The sequence below is a fragment of the Athene noctua genome, chromosome 17, assembly GCF_965140245.1.
Source record: "Athene noctua chromosome 17, bAthNoc1.hap1.1, whole genome shotgun sequence".
NCBI lineage: Eukaryota > Metazoa > Chordata > Aves > Strigiformes > Strigidae > Athene > Athene noctua.
Genome location: NC_134053.1, coordinates 11948608 through 11966189, shown reverse-complemented (window position 1 = coordinate 11966189; position 17582 = coordinate 11948608). Strand labels below are relative to the sequence as shown.

The following is a 17582-nucleotide window of genomic DNA, read 5'->3' as shown; positions in this document are numbered from 1 at the left end:
CCGTCCCTGAGGGGACATGGCGTGGGCGCAGGGCCGTTCCCCAGCGGTGCAGTGTGGGGACAGGGTGGTCCCTGAGGGATGGGGACAAGGCAGCTCCGCAAAGGGTACGGCATCAGGACAAAGCTCTTGCCCAAAGGGAGGTATGGCTTCAGGGGAAGACTGCTGCTTGGGCAGCTGAGGATGAGGCAGTTGGCGTTCCGCTGCTCTCAGTGTTGCTGTTGAGGGGCAGGTAAGTCCTTGACCACAGATATGGCAGCACCATTTTACTGAAGGCGACATAACACGGGACAGACACAATGCTGTTCCTGCAAGTGAGAGGTCAGCCAGGTAGTGCAGTAACATCTATTCCTACTCTGGGATCCCTTGCCTTAGATTTTAGCAGCACTGAGGGGATTTCATAGAGATTATTTGGTTTCCATCCTTCTCGATGCATCCCTTGGTAGATGCATAGACGGTACATTACTGGGAAGTAGCTCCCTACCATTTTCTGACAGTGGTAGGGAAGTAGTTTCATAGGGTGAATCAGCAGGAAAAGAATTCCAGAGTCCTGTTGCCGTGTCTCTGCATCCTCAGTGCTTTGGGACACGGTCTTCTTGGCAGACCTGATTACTTTACATTTGTAATTAATGGTTGTTTTCCCCACCACACCTAAATGAAGTCTACAACATCTTCATGTCATTCTGGTTCTTTCACATCACCACAGGCAGCAGCACAGTATCTGTAAAGTATCTTCGAAGTGTACAGGAAAGCCTCTTTTTTTAAAAATATGTAAAATGTGAGCAGAGATCCAGATGCAGGCCTCATGTAATAGTTATCTGACTAGCTGACTGAGTTGGTGGGATGTAAATATATCCTGTACGTAATGGCAGGATTGGCAGGAAGTAAAACCTGAAAGAAGGTGGGATTTGATCCTGTTAGGCGCTTTGCTAGGAGCATTGCGAGAGCCATTCGCTTTGATGTGTAACTGCACCCTGCTGGTGGGCCTGACAGACACGTTTCCCCAGAAGTGATTCAGGAGTGATTCAGAGGTTAAGGTGTAGTTAAATGAAACACACTTGTTTGTAGTGTATATTAATTGACATTGACTGATTAATGATTGTCCTGATCTTTCTCCCTGGAATTAAAAGGAAATATGTGGACCTTTAATTACTTTAAAATTACTTTTATCAGGTGTTTTGTCCTTACATTTCTGGAAGGTTTTTTAAACATCTGATAATATATTGTTTCAAAAGGTTATACATACTGCATTCACTGAGGAATAAAACATACTTCCCAAACGGTACTGAGCTGTGCTAGACCTGTGCAGTTGAGCCAAGTTGAACTCTGAGTTGTAGAGTCTTTTTTCCGCAAATCAGGTGGATTAATACCACAGTTGTTCTCTAAGCAAATAAAAGAAAGGAGATCTTATGGCTTGAGAACATTTTTTCGAGTAGTGCAGAAAGGAGTGAGAAATGTAACTCCTATGACTGGATTAGTGGGAAACAACACACCTCAGCAAATGCTGCAGATCTAGTGAGGGAACTTACAAAACACAGAGACAAGCAATGGAATGCATGTATGTGAATGTGAAAGAAGTGGGGAATAAGGACGTAAATCCCTAGGGAAGAGTACATAAGGCAACAAAAGAAATTTGGGAGAAGTATTGGTAAAAATACATGAAACAGAGAAAGTACTAAGAAAACCCAGAAGATGAGGAACGAAAACAAAACAAGGAAAAAGACTTTCTTTCTCCAGGACTCTTGAAATAGTCAGTTCTTTCCTGAACAGGAAAGATGAAACCATATTAGCAGTATTTTATGCATTATCAGATCAGGTCAGTATGCACACTTCTGCTTATCGATGTATATGTATGTGTATATATTTAAGTATGTATTTTTTTTCCTTGTGGTAGAATTAATGATGTTAATCGTGGCTGCTGTAAAGTACTTAAGAGGTAATGCCCCAGGCTAAGTGTTAGAAAACAGGGAAATAAGCCAGTTTGGATGAGACTGCTGTGCTAGAATGGAAACAAGAGAGTCAAGAAAGTCAACAGTGTCACAGTTGTGTTCTGAACACTTCGCTGGGTAAAAAACCGGCTGGACGGCCGGGCCCAGAGAGTTGTGGTAAATGGAGTTAAATCCAGTGGCGGCTGGTCACGAGTAGTGTCTCCCAGGGCTCGGTTTTGGGGCCACTCCTGTTTAACATCTTTATTGATGATCTAGACGAGGGGATGGAGTGCCCCCTCAGTCAGTTTGCAGAGCACACCCAGTTGGGTGGGAGTGTTGATCTGCTCGAGGGTGGGGAGGCTCTGCAGAGAGACCTGGCCAGGCTGGAGCCATGGGCTGAGCCCAACTGCATGAGCTTCAATAGGGCCAAATGCCGGGGGCTGCACTTGGGCCACAACAACCCCCAGCAGCGCTACAGGCTTGGGGAGGAGTGGCTGTCAGTGGCTGTCAGGAGCTGCCAGTCAGAGAGGGACCTGGGGGGTGATTGACAGCCAGCTGAATATGAGCCAGCAGTGTGCTCAGGTGGCCAAGAAGGCCAATGGCATCCTGGCTTGTGTCAGCAATAGCGTGGCCAGCAGGGACAGGGAAGGGATCTGACCCCTGTACTCGGCACTGGTGAGGCCGCACCTCGATTCCTGTGTTCAGTTTTGGGCCCCTCACTACAAAAAGGACATTGAGTTACTTGAACGTGTCCAGAGAAGGGCAACGGAGCTGGTGCAGGGTCTGGAGCACAGGTCTGATGGGGAGCGGCTGAGGGAACGGGGGGGTTAGTCTGGAGAAGAGGAGGCTGAGGGGAGACCTCATCAACCTCTACAGCTACTTAAAAGGAGGGTGCAGAGAGCTGGGGATGAGCCTCTTTAGCCTAGTAGAAAGGGACAGTACTAGAGGGAATGGCCTCAAGTTGCACTGGGGAAAGTTCAGACTAGGTGTTAGGAAGCATTTATTTCCAGAAGGGGTTGTTGGGCGTTGGAATGGGCTGCCCAGGGAGGTGGTGGCGTCCCCATCCCTGGAGGTGTTCAAGAGTAGGGTCGATTTGGAGCTTAAGGATATGCTGTAGGTGGGAACTGTGCTAGGAGAACGGTTGGACTAGATGATCTCCAGGGTCCTTTCCAACCTAGATGATTCTGTGTGATTCTGTGTGTGTGAATGCTTAGGAAGGCATAGGATTACTTTTTGTTTTAAATTACTCAGTAGATAAACCATTATTAGGTGAGAAAATACAGTAAGAAGGACCCTTCAACTTTCTGTAGAGAGATATGTTCAGTAGTTTGGACAATTCGCTTAGCTTTTGTCTTTTTTGTAAGATAGATGTCTTATCTATCTCCCAAAGGCATTTTGGTGCCTCTTGAAACAGAAGCACAATTTATTTCAAAAGCAGAGGCTTACATTTCTTCCTGTGTGTGTTCATAACAATGCAGAAGACACACAGCTATTTTCTATCTGTGGATAAGAATAGGGCACTGTCCCTTTGTCCTCTGCATTCAAGGATATACCATCCTCTGTCAGTTTGGGTTTTTTTCTTAAATCTTGGTTTATCCTTGTTGATGCCTAAACCCCCTTTGTTATCTTCCAGAAGCTTTGGTCATCACTGTGGAATTCCTGGTATGAGAAAGCAGAGCGTCAGGGTAGAGAGAGGATCCTTGCTGAACTGCTGTAATCATGAAGACAGTGATTTTAATTGTCCTAATCATCTTCACTTTGCTGTCTTCAGGTAAGGCTGATGCAGAGAGGGAAGGAGAAAGGTGACCTCTGGATGGGTTACCAGAATACAAACTCTAATATATGCTTTGGTTTTGTTTTCTTCTGTGCAAAAAGTTTCAGCTAGAACTGTGTCTGTGATTTCCATTTGCCTGTATTTTTCCTGTTTGATCGTTGACAGATGGTGACCCTGTTAGTTTTGAAGCAGCTTGATGTTTCTTAGTAATTCAGTGAAGGTTTGTTTCTTTTGAATAGTTGAGATCTGTGTGCTCGTTAATGCTGTCAGAATGAATCAGTGTATTTCAAGCTGCTCTCCTCTAAAACCACAATGGGTTCTTTTTGGAAATGTGCTGAATTAACATCAAAACAAGTGGCGTACTAACGTCTGATGCTATGCTCAAAGAAATAAAACTTCAGTGTTTTAATTGTAAGCATTATGTATTCCAGGCAATATTTTTATTTAATATTAATAGATCACCAGACAGCCAAATGCTCAAACATCTGGAAATGACAATGTTACAGATGGTGTAGTATTTTCTATGCATTCAATCCTGGTTTTCATTACATGGTATAAGATTCTTTTAAGTTATATAACGGCATGCTGGTTTTATATATAACAATCTTTTTTTTTTTCTCCTTAAATGTATAGTATTTTCTTGAGATGTATATGATCATATATTTCAGAGTAGAAGGCATTTATTAGGAAGAATATAACATAGTACACCCAAGATGGAATAACTGGAGCCTAAAGCAAAAGAGGAAATTTTGTTGACATGTCTGGACTCCAGCCTTAAGATGTAGCTTTATGGTCAGTTTAAACCAAGTAAACCCTGACTCCTGCTGGAAAAGGAGGTTTCACTTTCTCCACTTCTAATTGCATCCTCCTAACCTCTTCTTTCTGCTGACATTGTTCTGGGGCTTTTTTTAATTGGTTACCTAGTTTTCAGCTGGAAAAAGACCTGACAACTGAATAGTTCAGTTCTGCACAGTGTTCCTGCGCAGGTTATTTAATCTCTTTGTTTGGCAACCAGAAATGAAGATAATTCTTACTGACTTCTTGCTTGAAAGAGGTAGGATTTTGAGGATTTTGTTGTTAATGTTTATTCAATACTCTGTTCAACGGAGTACATGATTCTTCATTGTCAATAACCAGATTGTCCCTAGTTTCTGTCTTTTATAGTGGGTGTTTTCATGGAAGAGAAACCCCTCCATCTTGAGGGAAATCCAGCAAGTCACTTGTCATTGTTGAAGACATAGATAGTAGATTGTTTAAAAACAGAAGAAGGTCCAAGTGACAGAATTGCCATCAAAATTTCAAATAGTCCCAGATCCTCACCTCCTGCACTGAAGGGTTTGGTTTACTATATTATAAAGTATCATTTAATTATTAATTTCTTCCAACTTAAAATTTTCACACTTCTCTGATCTGAGGTTTTCTGACTGTGGAGCTCTGATGTGGGTCAATTTAAAATCAAGTAGTCTTTGTCTGGAAAGAAATGGGAAGGAACTACTATTCTAACAAAGCATGTAGCTCAGTGCTGTGAGACACCTGGGACTTGCAATGCCAGATATTGTCTGTTTAATAAAAAACAATCTCCTCTCTAAAGACTAAATTCAACAAAGCTAAAACAACTTGATTCCTATCAATATCCTCCCTCTATATTTCTTGTTCTCTTGCAGGCTTAGTTCTGAGTTTTCTAGAACTTTGTAACAGAAATATTATGATTGGTATGGATGAATTCTGCACAGGAATATGTGTGTGAAAGCACCAGAGGAAACAGCAGATCAAAGGTTAAGAGAGTGGCCTGTATTGATAACCGAGGACACAATTAACAGCAGTAAAACTGATAAACCCTGGGGAATGCATTGTTTCATCAAGATTAGAAGGTCTGTTCTCTGCTAAGGTCACATCACAATTGATTTGTTAGGAGAAAAACTGCAGCCTGATAACAAGAAGATGTTAACAAGGTTATCCTACGCTGTAAGTGCCATCCCCCTTCTGGCTATCCCAACAGGAAAACAGACCATAGCCTAAGGATGTCCTTGCCTTTGTTCCTCATTTTGGGTGGCAACCTTGCCTAAAATTCATGGAGGATGAAGCAAGGAAGATTCTGCGGCAAAAGATCATGCCATGAGAATTGTTGGTTCTTGAAAAATCTACCTAAAAGTGAGTTTGTTGCTGCCAGTGAAGAGGAAGCAAAGTGACGTAGTAAAGATTCAACAGCAAACATTCGTAGTCCTCCCCGTTGGGCAAAAGTGATCTTGGTCAGGCTGCTTGGGCTTATCTCTTGGGTGCCTGTAAGTATGTGGGTGTGTGAGTGAGCAGAATCAATTTACTTGTGAGCTTAAAAAAAGTAAAATAACCTCCCTCTTCCATAAGGTCTTAAACTGAGAGTTGTGGTTTTTTTTTTTTTCCCTAAATCCTATAAATCTTGATTTCTTTTTGATCCTACAGGGAAGAAATTCCGATGGTGCACCCTTTCTGACCTAGAACAGAGAAAGTGTGCTGAACTGTCCAAAGCACTTACAGCTGTGCTTCCCCTTGCTACTGCCAATTCGTTTGCTAGGATTTCTTGCATCAGAGCCCACAATACATATGACTGCATTGATAAAATCAGGGTGAGTTCACAGAGATTTTTAAAACTGATTTTGAGTCCAATCCTCTTTTGGAGAATTAACTGGTAAACAGAATCCATGGGAGAATAAAATGATACTGAAGTGATGGTATTGCATATGTGACAATGCATATACACAGTACCTTGAAAGGCAAGAATTAAAACCTGTGAGCATTTTACTAGATGTACTATTTTACCCCAGCTAATGTCCTTGCAAGCTCCAGGAAATAAGTAAAAAACTGCTTGAAAATAAATGGACAAAACCAAACTACCAAATTAAAACTCGCTCAGAGTATTCCTCTTGCTCATGGGTTTTGGTCCTACTCTGACTATGATGAATATTTTCTCTTCCCTTAATTCACTGCTAGTTTTAGCCCCTAGTCAGTCTTTCCTGAAGTAGGGAGCAAAGCCTTTTTTCCTATCTTTAATTTGAATAAAATTAGATATCAAACCTTTTGTAAGTGTAAGCTCCTGTAATTGTCCATTTCTGAAATGAAATTTTCATAATGCTATATGATTTGAAAAAAAATCACCCATGAAAAAGGAAGATAAGCATCTGCTGTATAATAATTTCATTAACATACCTAAAACTTGATTGGAATAGAGAATTTCAGTTTCCATTTTCATTCAGTCCCAGCTGCCTTCAGTGGAGTCTAAATCTGACCTGGAAAACAAAACAAAGAAAACCTTTCTTGTTGGTTCAGGGAATAATTTCTTTTGTGTTTTCTTTCAGTCCTGCAATCCTAGTTAATAAATTTCAGTTCTACTTTCTGGGTTATGGAAAGATTATAGCCAGGAGAACTCTGAGAAGGATTTGGGGTCTTGGGGGAGCAGTAGGAGGAAATAGGGGTTGCCTTTTTTCTTCAGTTGGCATCAGAATTGAGTTTTTGGAATGCAAGGCCCAAAAAAGAGGTGAGAAAGAACTGGTATTTTTTGAATTAACTCAGCCTTCATTGGTAACATTTTACCATGCTTAAGAGCAGGGATTCAATTAAAAATGAAGCAAATGCTTGTAAAAATCACCTGTTACTACTTCTCAGGCTTATTTCCCTGTAAGCACATTTGTTTTGAGGGTTTTGCTGTTGTTTTTAAGGTGAATAAAGCAGATGCTGCCTCCTTGGATGCTGGAGATGTTTACTCTGCTGTAAAGCTCTATGGTTTGGCAGTGGTGGCAAAGGAGATCTATGATCAAGGTAGGTTCATAAAGCAGAAGAATAAACTGTACTTCTGATTTGGATAATAAATTGCTGTGCAGTGAAAGGCACAACTCAAGAATTCTTGACAAAAACTCTTGTATGTTTTAATTAACCTCATAGGAGTATGGAGGTGACTAATAACTGTTTCTAAAATGCTTAAGTGATGATGAATAAAATACCAGTGGTGTTTTGTATCTAGTAGCCTTTCTGCCTATAGTAATGTCACTATGACAAATTGTCTGTATCTACTGCTGCCTGCAGCACAAGTGTACTGGAGTTCTACAGCCTGCAAGAAGGGCTTTATTCCATCGGTGTCACTTCTTATACCATGCTCTTTACTAGTGTAACTGAACATTTACTAGCGGTTCTTTAAGAGATTAACTTCTCTCATTAATTAATTCTCTCTTTCTCACCCTAAAGAGACACAAATATAAAGTGAGGAATCTTGTTATGGTAAGATTCCTATTCATTCCTGGAAGACCTGAACAGTCTGTGCAATGAATGATTTATAAGGCAAGAATAAATAAATCTGAGCCAAAATCAAGTATATGGTAGAAAATACTTGTGGGACATGAATCTGAGAAGGAAGCCAAATTAGCAGATAAATGTAGGAAGAAACTAATAAGGGGACAGTATGGGAACAAAGGTGAATTTTGTTTTGGCTGAAGAACCATGAAATCCTAGTGGAATTGATATGTTCCAGGTGGAAAGTGTGTTCTGAGGATATGGCATAGGAGTTATTTCCATTACAATACCTAAACAGTGTGATACAAACGTTCAAAATTCTTGAGCAGCAATTGCATTGGATGATGGAGCTGGATGATCTTGCAAGCCCTTTCCACCAGATTTTTACATTCTTGCTTTGGACATCACTTGCATCACTCAGTTTGACAAGGTGCCATGTAGCCAGTATATGGTAAAGCATAAGTGCCTATTTTTCATGCACCTAAGAGGTTTTTTTTTCTTAGCCATGTTCACAGAAGCAATTGAAATCCTGTACACAGATGGAAGCTGTAGAATTGGGATTTAGTTATTCCTGTTACGTATTTTGTGCTATTGCAGGAAATTGCGTGTTTGCTGTGGCCATTGCCAGACGAGGAACTCTGGATATCCAGAGGCTACGAGGTGCACGCAGCTGCCACAATGGAGCCAGATGGACATCAGGCTGGAATATTCCACTTGGCTTTCTCCTTGCAAGAAATGATCTTTCCTGGGATGAGGCGCAGCCTCTGAGCCAAGGTGGGTGATAGGAGCTGTAGGGCTGTGTCTCTGCCCTCAGCAAAAGTGAGTGAAATGCAAGCGGATGTAGGATGAACTGAGCTGTGTGGAAGCTGAAGGGCTTTGTGGTTGAGATATCCTCCTGGCATGTTTTTGCTACTGGCTCTTAGCTCTTGTCAGAACTTTTCTAGTGACCTCAAAGCAGCAGAATTGTTACCAAAAGAGGAAATCTTTGTGTTTTGTATGCAACAGGGAACAATTCTTTACAATATCTAACCACCACAAAGATGGTTTTAAACAAGTGAAATTTGATCACTCCGTTTTCAGCAAATGTTTCAAATTTGACATTTAGACAATGAAACCACATTTGCCGATTTATCTTTTTTTTTTTTTTTTTTAAGCACCACAGTCCTAGTTATGTTAACGATATGTTCGGCCCCTTTTCCTTCTTCCATTTTTTCCGATTTGACTTTTTTTCTTTCTTCCCACCCCCCCTCCTACATCTGCAGTAATCAGTGAGTATTTCAATGCAAGTTGCATCCCTGGTGTTGGTGTTGCTGCTCCTCAACTGTGTGCTCTCTGCCAAGGACAAAAATCCTATGTCAGAGACAAGAACCACTTCTGTGAGACAAGCGGTAACGAACCCTTCTATGACTCTGAGGGAGCCTTCAGGTGAGCTCTGTGACACTGGTACTGAATTCACCTGGGGAGAAAACGACCTTTAAAGGGAGAAAAAGCCAGGTGACATGTTAATAGGCTGGCATTTGTCTTCCTGCAGGTGCTTGAAGAATGGAGTGGCAGATGTTGCCTTTTTAGATCATTTAACAATTATGAGTGCCACAGGTAATCCTAGAAACTCAGGTTCCTTTTAACCTCTGGCTGTGCCCTTTCCTGCATGGGAGTTGGGGGGATATGCCTATGTTTTTGTTGTTTCCAGGGAAAATTTAGTCCTTGCAAGCAGTTCAGTGATATTTCTTGTCTCTCCATGCAAGTCAGAAGGAAACAGAAGAGGAAAGACTAAGTGAGCAATAATTGCTCATAGGAGATTCTTAGAATGCGAGCAGACAGATGTTTTTATACAGGTGATTTCTCAAGCCTAAAGTCTCTGAGGCAGCTGTCAGTATTTGTGTTGCCTGAGTTACAAGATTCCTTTTAAAATTCAGTGTATTGAGCTGCTAGAATATGCAGTTCCTGTACAGCTGTTTTGTATTTTTAAACTCAGTCAAGCTCTGTACTGATGTTTTTGAAGGTGGTTAGCAGTAGTATTTGCAGGTAAGTATTTTTAAACAAACATATTTACAGGGGTACAACTTAAAGAGTATTTTGGAGTACCTCTGGCCGAGATCCCTCTCTTTGTTAAGAGAAGAATATATCAAAGACAACTTTCTCAAGTGTGCTTCCTACACTGTGCTGCCTGCATAATCTTTTGAGCAGCCTCCTCTGAAAAATGTTTTACCTTCCATCTCTGTGCCTGCTTCCAAGCCATGTCTCACTTCATAGATTCATGAGTGTCCTCTTGTTTCAGAGTCAGAACAACAGGAATATGAACTCTTATGTCCTGATGGGACTACAGCTGAGCTGGCTGAATACAGCACCTGTAACTTGGGCAAGGGACCTGGCCGTGGTGTCGTCACCCGCCACAACTTCCAAAAGATCACCAACAAATTTCTTAGCATGGTTCAAGTGAGTGGATATCGTAAACTGTGTATCTCCAGACACAGGTTTTTCTTGCATCTTTGGACGTTACCACCCAGTTTGCCTTTTTTCTTGAGATATTTATAGTTAGTGTGAACAAAGCACTAAAAATTCGTTGTTCTGGGGAAGGATCCTGCACTGGCTTCTGGAAGAAGGTTCTACTTTTCTCTAAAGTGTTCCTCTGTGGAAGGTTGGGAATAAATAAATAAAGAAGGGGAAGATGCCATAACACCCAAGCTGGAAAATGGCTGATGATATTTATCCTGCCCTGGAACTTAGTTGAATTCTTATGTAGCTGAGGGAGACGCATAGGTTCAGGCAGCGTTCACCTTTGTTCCTCTCTTTTTCTCAACTTATAAATAGTATCTATTACCTTGACATCCAGGACTCTATTTGAAGCTGAACTGAAAATGCATATTTAAATGCAAATTTAAAGAATTTATGAAGCCATCTGGCCCTTAAAATAGTCCAGTATCCAGTGAATAATTCAACCCAGTGGGCTGGATTGTGCTGTCCCGTGGACTCTGGTAGACAGCAGTTGTACAAAATCTCTACTGAGAGATCTTCCTGTGCCTTTGTCTGTGCGCTTATGAACACATACCTCAGCTGTTTTCCCCCATACATAGCAATAGCTGTGCAGCAGTGTTCCTAGTATACTTCTCAGTGCTTGCTTCTCTTCCAGTACCATCAGGCTGAACAGAGGTACTTTGCACGTGGTATTTCCCAATCATAAAGCACAAGCTATCCTGCACCCCTTTACGGCGCTGGTCTTTATCACAAGTGGTTCTCATTCAGCTATACTCCCTCAGTTGCCTTTCCGGGGTAGGAGACATTGAGCAGAGCCCAATAAATTGAAATAACTAAGATGGGAAAAAAATCTTCAAAAAAGTGAATCCTATAATGCTTTTGAGGACTGGAACCATCCACTCATTGCAGTGCCTGTGGGCTTTGTACCAGTGTGATGGAACCCTGAGTATTATGTTACAAACCATTGATATGAAGGGAGGGAAGGATGAAGCTGCCTGTTACTGGAAGGATGAGCAGATTTATTGCAATTAAAAGTATTGTTCTTGTCCTAGCGCCTCTTTGGGAGAAAAGGAAAGGAAAGAGCCAGGTTTGAACTCTTCACTTCAGCACCCTTTGGGGGAAAGAACCTGCTGTTCCGGGATGCCACTCAGCACCTGCAGCTTCTTGAGGAGCAGCTAGAGATTGCCTATGTCCTTGGTCTGGATTATGTAGCTCTCCTTAAGGGACTAGGCCATGAAGGTGAGGAGCCTTCTAGAGAACTGTAGCTAAGGAAAAGGAAGAAAAAGTTCTCTTTCCATGTTATTCCTCCCTGCCAGGCACAAGTGCATAGACCTAAATTTCCCCTTAGCAAAGAACAGATTGGCACATAGGTGACATGATCTCACTGTGCTCCTTCCTTCTAATTTCAGGGAGCTCTTTGGACAACAGTGTTGTGCGCTGGTGCTGCATCAGTGATGCTGAGCTTCGCAAATGTGAGGAGTGGGCGCTGAGCATCAAATCCGACCCGTTGGTCTGTGTCCAAGCAACTTCCATGACCAAATGCATTGAAATGATCAAGGTAGGAGACTCCCTCTGGTCAGAGTATATGTTAAGACCACAGAGGGTGTGTATGTCCTTGTCTGAGCTGAACAAGAGGAAAAAACAGCTTGTACACTAAAGGAACCAGTGGGAATGAGAGCGAATTTATACAGGGGAATTTCCAGCCAGTGGGATAGTACAGCTGCTTGGTTACACAATTCATGCAAATCCTGTTTTTGTTATTTTCTATAATGCTGTTGGCAGAGTAGTGAGGCTGATGCGGTCACCCTGGATGCAACACACGTCTACATTGCAGGGAGGTGTGGATTGGTGCCTGTAGCTGTAGAATGTTATGGTAAGTTCTCATGTGACCTTAGCAAGAAGGGAGGGAGCACCACTGAAGAATATGGTTGAATTTCCACAGTTTTTGGTGTTTTGTGATAGAAGCAGGAATCAATATGTATGTCCAAATATTCTTCCCAGCTCTTCCAGTGACTGGCTCTAGCATTTGGTCTGGCTGTTTATGGTATCTCTTCTGTAAAAGGGACAGAGATGGTGACCTGGCTCAAGAGGATTGCTAGGTTTTTGATGGGGTGCTGCCATGTAATAGGAATAACAGCAGTTGCAGGATCCTTAACGCTTGTCTCTCCTCTCCAGGGAGAGATTGTGCTCCAGCTGCTGAGAGCTCAGAAGAAACAGGGAAACTAATTCATCTTAAGCATAAAGGTAAAGCACAACTTTGAGAAGGCAAAATATTTAGATTTTCCTGAGATTGCCTCCTGGCAATGTAGGAATGCATGTTGGTTTGGGAATGTTCAGTAGGAGCTATTGTGCATGTTCAGTAGGAGCTTTACAGATAATGCCTGGCAGCTAGGACAAGAGCTTTGTGGCTAAGCAAAGAGTGCAGATCCTGTACTGTAACTGAAGATACCGTGACAGGATGAGGGAGGGAAGAGGGGGGCTGTACCTGTCTGGAATACTTAATTGCCTTGGTATAACTGGTTGTTGTTGTTTTACAGCACTGCCACCTGTTTATGCTGTTGCCCTAGCTAAGAAAAATGCCAAACAGATTAACATCCATAACCTTAGGGGAAGGCGATCCTGCCACAGTCACCTGTATAGTCCTGGAGGATGGTTACTTCTTTCCAGATACACAGTGGGAGCTTTGGAGAATGCTACTGAGAACTGTGACATTGACTCTGGTAAGGGCTGCTCTGGGTTATCTGTTGACTAGACCATGGAGATCTGAAGCCCCAAATCTGGGAGTGAAATGGAGATGGGGCCATGAGGAGTGACCAGCAAGTGATGACTGCAGTCTCAGAGGGTACTGAAGCAGCTCTTCTTCCTACCTATGAGAGATTCTTGACACTGTTTAGCCCTCTTCTTGCTAGTTATTAGGACGGAATTCCATGCCTGTCTTTTCCCATGTGTGAAGAGGCTTTGGAATACTTTACCTTAATCTCACCTTGTTTTTCTTTACTCAGTTTATCAGAATTACTTTTGGAAGGGGTGCATGCCAGGAGCAGATGGAAACCTGTGCAAGGTGTGCATTGGAGACAGTGAGGTGGAAGGTGCTCGAGTATCTAGCAGATGTGCTGCAAGTCACAACGAACATTACTATGGCAATATGGGAGCACTCAGGTGAGCTTTTTGTCAGAGTCAGAAATGCAGAGCAATAGCCAGAATTGGCTTATTATTTTGCTGATGGTTTTCTCTGGACTTTGGGTTTTTTTTGTTAAGCAACTGCCTGTATAAACTTTTGCTAGCATGTATTTTGTTTTTGTTGCAGTTGCTATGGGATGTTCAGCTGACTGATGATTTAAACCAGTTATGAAACCCTTTCCAGAGCAAGACAATGCTTCCAAATATGTAAGGCTTAGAGTATTGATACAGATTAATTAAAGAGAAGGGATGAAGGTAGTTAGAAGGTCAGAGAGCAGAGGTGATGTGGTAAGAAGCAGTGTAGGGTACAGGAGGTAATTAAATAGACTGGAAATATTTAAAAAATTAGTTGAAGACAGAGGCAGAGAAGAATACTGCCTCTGTCTTCAACTAGGTGAAAGCAGTCTTATATATATACATAATGCATTTAGTTGAATTACATTCTCTTTCCTGGCTAGGCACAGGTTAAGTCTGCATGGACATTGTGCCACAACTTTGACTTGGGAGCTGCTTTAAGGGATTGTCTTATCTAATACACGAACACTGTCCACTGAGATCTATACTGACATCACTGACTTGTTCCATATAACAACCAAGTAATTACAGACAAGAGGGATACTTCCAGCTACTCCTGTTTTAGCTTCAGATGACTGTCCCAATGTCAGCCATCCTGTAGTGGCTGTGTCTGATAACTTGTTTTTTTCCTACACTAGGTGCCTAGTTGGCAATCCCAGTGGAAGAAGCTTTGGAGATGTAGCTTTCCTGGAACACTCTAACCTACTCCAGAACATAAAGAGTGAGATGCAGATATTCTCTTTTCCTTTGAGAATGTTCATTACCGTCAGTTACTTCCTACACAGTGACCATCATTCTCAAGGATCAGCTTTTACAGGTTTAATCTAGGTCCATGAAATTCTGTTTGTGACTGGAAAATTGCAAGAACCTTCCCGCATGTAGGTGTTCCAGTAAAGCTCAAAATTGAGATACTGTTCAGTTTTGGAGAGGAGAGAGGAATTGCACTAAGTGCAAAGACCAATGTGTGTGCTGGGGGGGGGGTAATCATCCTTGGAGACTGCACTAATTTTTGGAGAGCTCACAGCTTTAAAAAACAAGTGACTTCTCACCAGACCTTCTCCCATAGGCAGCAATAGTGCATGTACCCGTTGTTTTTAATCAGAGTTTCAAGAATAAAAGTAGCAGATAAGGGCGATGCTGTGGGCTGCTTGTGCTGGGAGATGTTCTATGGCTTCATCATGACACGGCAGCTTCCTCACGTTGTTTCATGGGCATTTATGGAATAAATTGTCCAAGTAGTTTAATAGGTGAAAGTACTACAAATTATTTTGCCTTTCACACTTTGTAAAACAACATTGTTAGTACACTGTGAAATGTTTAATTTCTCCTGGGAAATACTGATCTTTGCAACAGTCTAGCAATTGGATTTCGGTGATGAAAATGGTTTCGAAAGTAGCTTAAATCTCCTCAGTCTCTTAAATTATGCCTACTGCTCTAACAGCCAAAATATGCTGCCTTTTCATAGAGTTGAAGAGAAAGGGAACCCCCATTTTGTTCAGCCTGATAAAGCACACTGAAATTCTATTTTAGGCAATTTCAGTGACAGAAGAGACTTTTCTAAGAGAGGAATCTCTAAAATCAAGTGGAGGTATAAGGGCTTGAAAATGCACAGGAATTCATGAAGCAATGAGCAGTTTGTTTGCGGGAGCAAAGGACATGCAGGCTGAATTGTTTTCAGAAAGCAGTCTGATTACAGATGAAAATGAGGCATGATAAGCTGTTCACATGCCTTGATATTACTACTTTTTAGTTGATAGGTGCAGCTTAAGCTCACTGACCTGTTTCCTCCGTGAAAACAGTACCCTGGTCCTTATCGTTCCTAATAAACGCTGACATAGCATGCTGCATTTGTTTTGAGAATATTAAGTAAACTTCTTTCTCTCAATTTTTAACATTTTCCATGAGATTCACCCTGTCTTCTGCTTTCATTTTTTAAAAGGATTTGCTTTCACTTCATCTTCTTTTCAGATTTGGACAGCTCTGGCTGGGCAACAGGTTATAGTCCTATTGACTTTGAACTCTTGTGTCCGGACGGAACGCGTGCTGCAGTCACAGAATGGGCAGGCTGTAACCTTGGCCCCATTCCCCCCAGCACTGTCATGACTCGACCAGTCACTGTCACCAAAATCTATGACTTTCTAATGAAATCTCAGGTAAGACAGGTAACAAGGAAAAAGCTAGTGTGTTATCACTTGTTATGTATGACTGCTAAAAACTATTTCAAGATCAAAAGCTTTATATATTAATTACATAAAGTGCCTCCAGGTCCAATATGAAATAATTAAGAGTATGCATAGAAGATTGAGAAAATAATTATTTGGATTCTCTGAATGGGCATTTTGGCACCAGCTGCCATTCCGCAGGGGTCATACTTTTGCTGAGAAACAACTGCATCTTTTTGTACGAATAAGGACAGTGCTAAGTGAAAGTAGAACCTTTTTTCTGCTAGATGTTTCTATAAAACTGAGGGTCACCAGCTTAACCTTGCTATTTATGACCCAAGCTGTGAACCTCACTTATTTTCTCTTTAGGAATCTCTGGGAAGCAAACTGGATTCTGAATTCCACCTCTTTCAGTCGTGGAAGTATGGTGGAAGTGATCTGCTTTTCAAAGACACTACTCAGTACCTTGTTCATGCAAGTCACATGAGCTATCAGGAAATTCTTGGAGTGTCTTTCTTTCAGCTGTCAGAATTGGTGTTTAATTGTACACCTGCAGGTAATGTCAAGTTCTTAACTCTGAATTAGAGAAAAATGCAAAGCAGGAAGCCTTCTGTGCATAGCTATTGCCCTGTTGTTTAGACTGAAAGAAGTAATGTTCTACATAATCCTGTTAGCACAGTTTTCCAAGGAGTACTGTGTTTGGAGCTCCTTTAGAGCCTCTTATAACTTCTATCCAACAGCACTGAAACTGGAGCTCTGCAGGAGCAGAATAAACAATACATTACAGAGCAAATATGAGGTTATTGAAATAGGACTGGTTTGTTCCCACCCTGAGATTTCCCCCTTCAATTCAAAATATTAGTTCTGGGAAAAGGGAATGTCATGTTCATTTGGATATGCCAAACTTATGCCAAAGATAAGAAATTTTATATTTAATTCTTGAATTAACCTCAAAATAAGTTAAATAATTACCTTTTTAAAAAGAGCACACTATAGAACTCAAGATCAAAACCTTTATAAACTTAAGGGATAGCTTTTTCATTATTTTCCCCTGAAGGCTGTATGAAGTATGCATTTAGCTCTCTCTAAAGCTGTCTATGAGCCAAGGTCAAGCTGTTTTGGGATCTGAAAATCTGGATTGAAGTAAATGAAGAGTCCAAGTTGTTAAAGAACTGCAATTCAGAAAGGGAATTTTACCTCTATTCTACTGTTTTAGTGAATAGTACCTGAAGAATCCGTTATTTTTAAAGCTGATGGCATCTTTAAGTGTATACTTTCTTACTGGTTTGTAGGCATCTTAGACTTCTGCAAACAGGATATCTGTGCATCCTCATCAAATGACAGCTAATACAGAGACTTTGCATGGCATTTCATCACCATCAATGTTGAAAACAAGGAAATGTGCAAGTCCAACCCATCCAAACCAATCAGCAAGGAGACAGTCACCTCTAGAAATGTATGCTGAATACTCTTGTCTTTTTTCTTTTTTTAAAGCAGATTTTATGTTTATGGTAACGTAATACTACTTATATGTCACCCCTTTCTTGTTTGGAGCATGGCATCATGTGGAACAGCACAGGCCAGTCTGCATAACCTACAGCACAGAACTAGGATCAGCAGTTCTGTACAGCTACTATGCAGAAATCAGCATTTCTGTGGAAATATAGCAGGGCCAGTACCATGGACTAAAATATGAACTGTCATGAGTGTCACTGGTTAGTTGGTAGCAGT

The 17582-nt window shown here is 41.4% G+C and overlaps 1 protein-coding gene across 1 annotated transcript; it reads left to right on the top strand.

The window, feature by feature from the left end:
• Nucleotides 1-33: 33 nt before the first annotated feature.
• Nucleotides 34-17534, top strand: LOC141967442 (serotransferrin-2-like). The gene is made up of 18 exons (XM_074921239.1): nucleotides 34-229; nucleotides 3559-3696; nucleotides 6139-6302; nucleotides 7392-7491; nucleotides 8557-8733; nucleotides 9222-9384; nucleotides 9491-9555; nucleotides 10238-10395; nucleotides 11487-11673; nucleotides 11844-11992; nucleotides 12217-12307; nucleotides 12610-12678; nucleotides 12972-13154; nucleotides 13437-13593; nucleotides 14328-14410; nucleotides 15658-15842; nucleotides 16221-16407; nucleotides 17144-17534. The coding sequence occupies exons 2-18, from the start codon at nucleotides 3645-3647 to the stop codon at nucleotides 17197-17199; spliced, it is 2226 nt and encodes a 741-aa protein (XP_074777340.1). The 5' UTR covers nucleotides 34-229; nucleotides 3559-3644; the 3' UTR covers nucleotides 17200-17534.
• The last annotated feature ends 48 nt before the right edge of the window (nucleotides 17535-17582 follow it).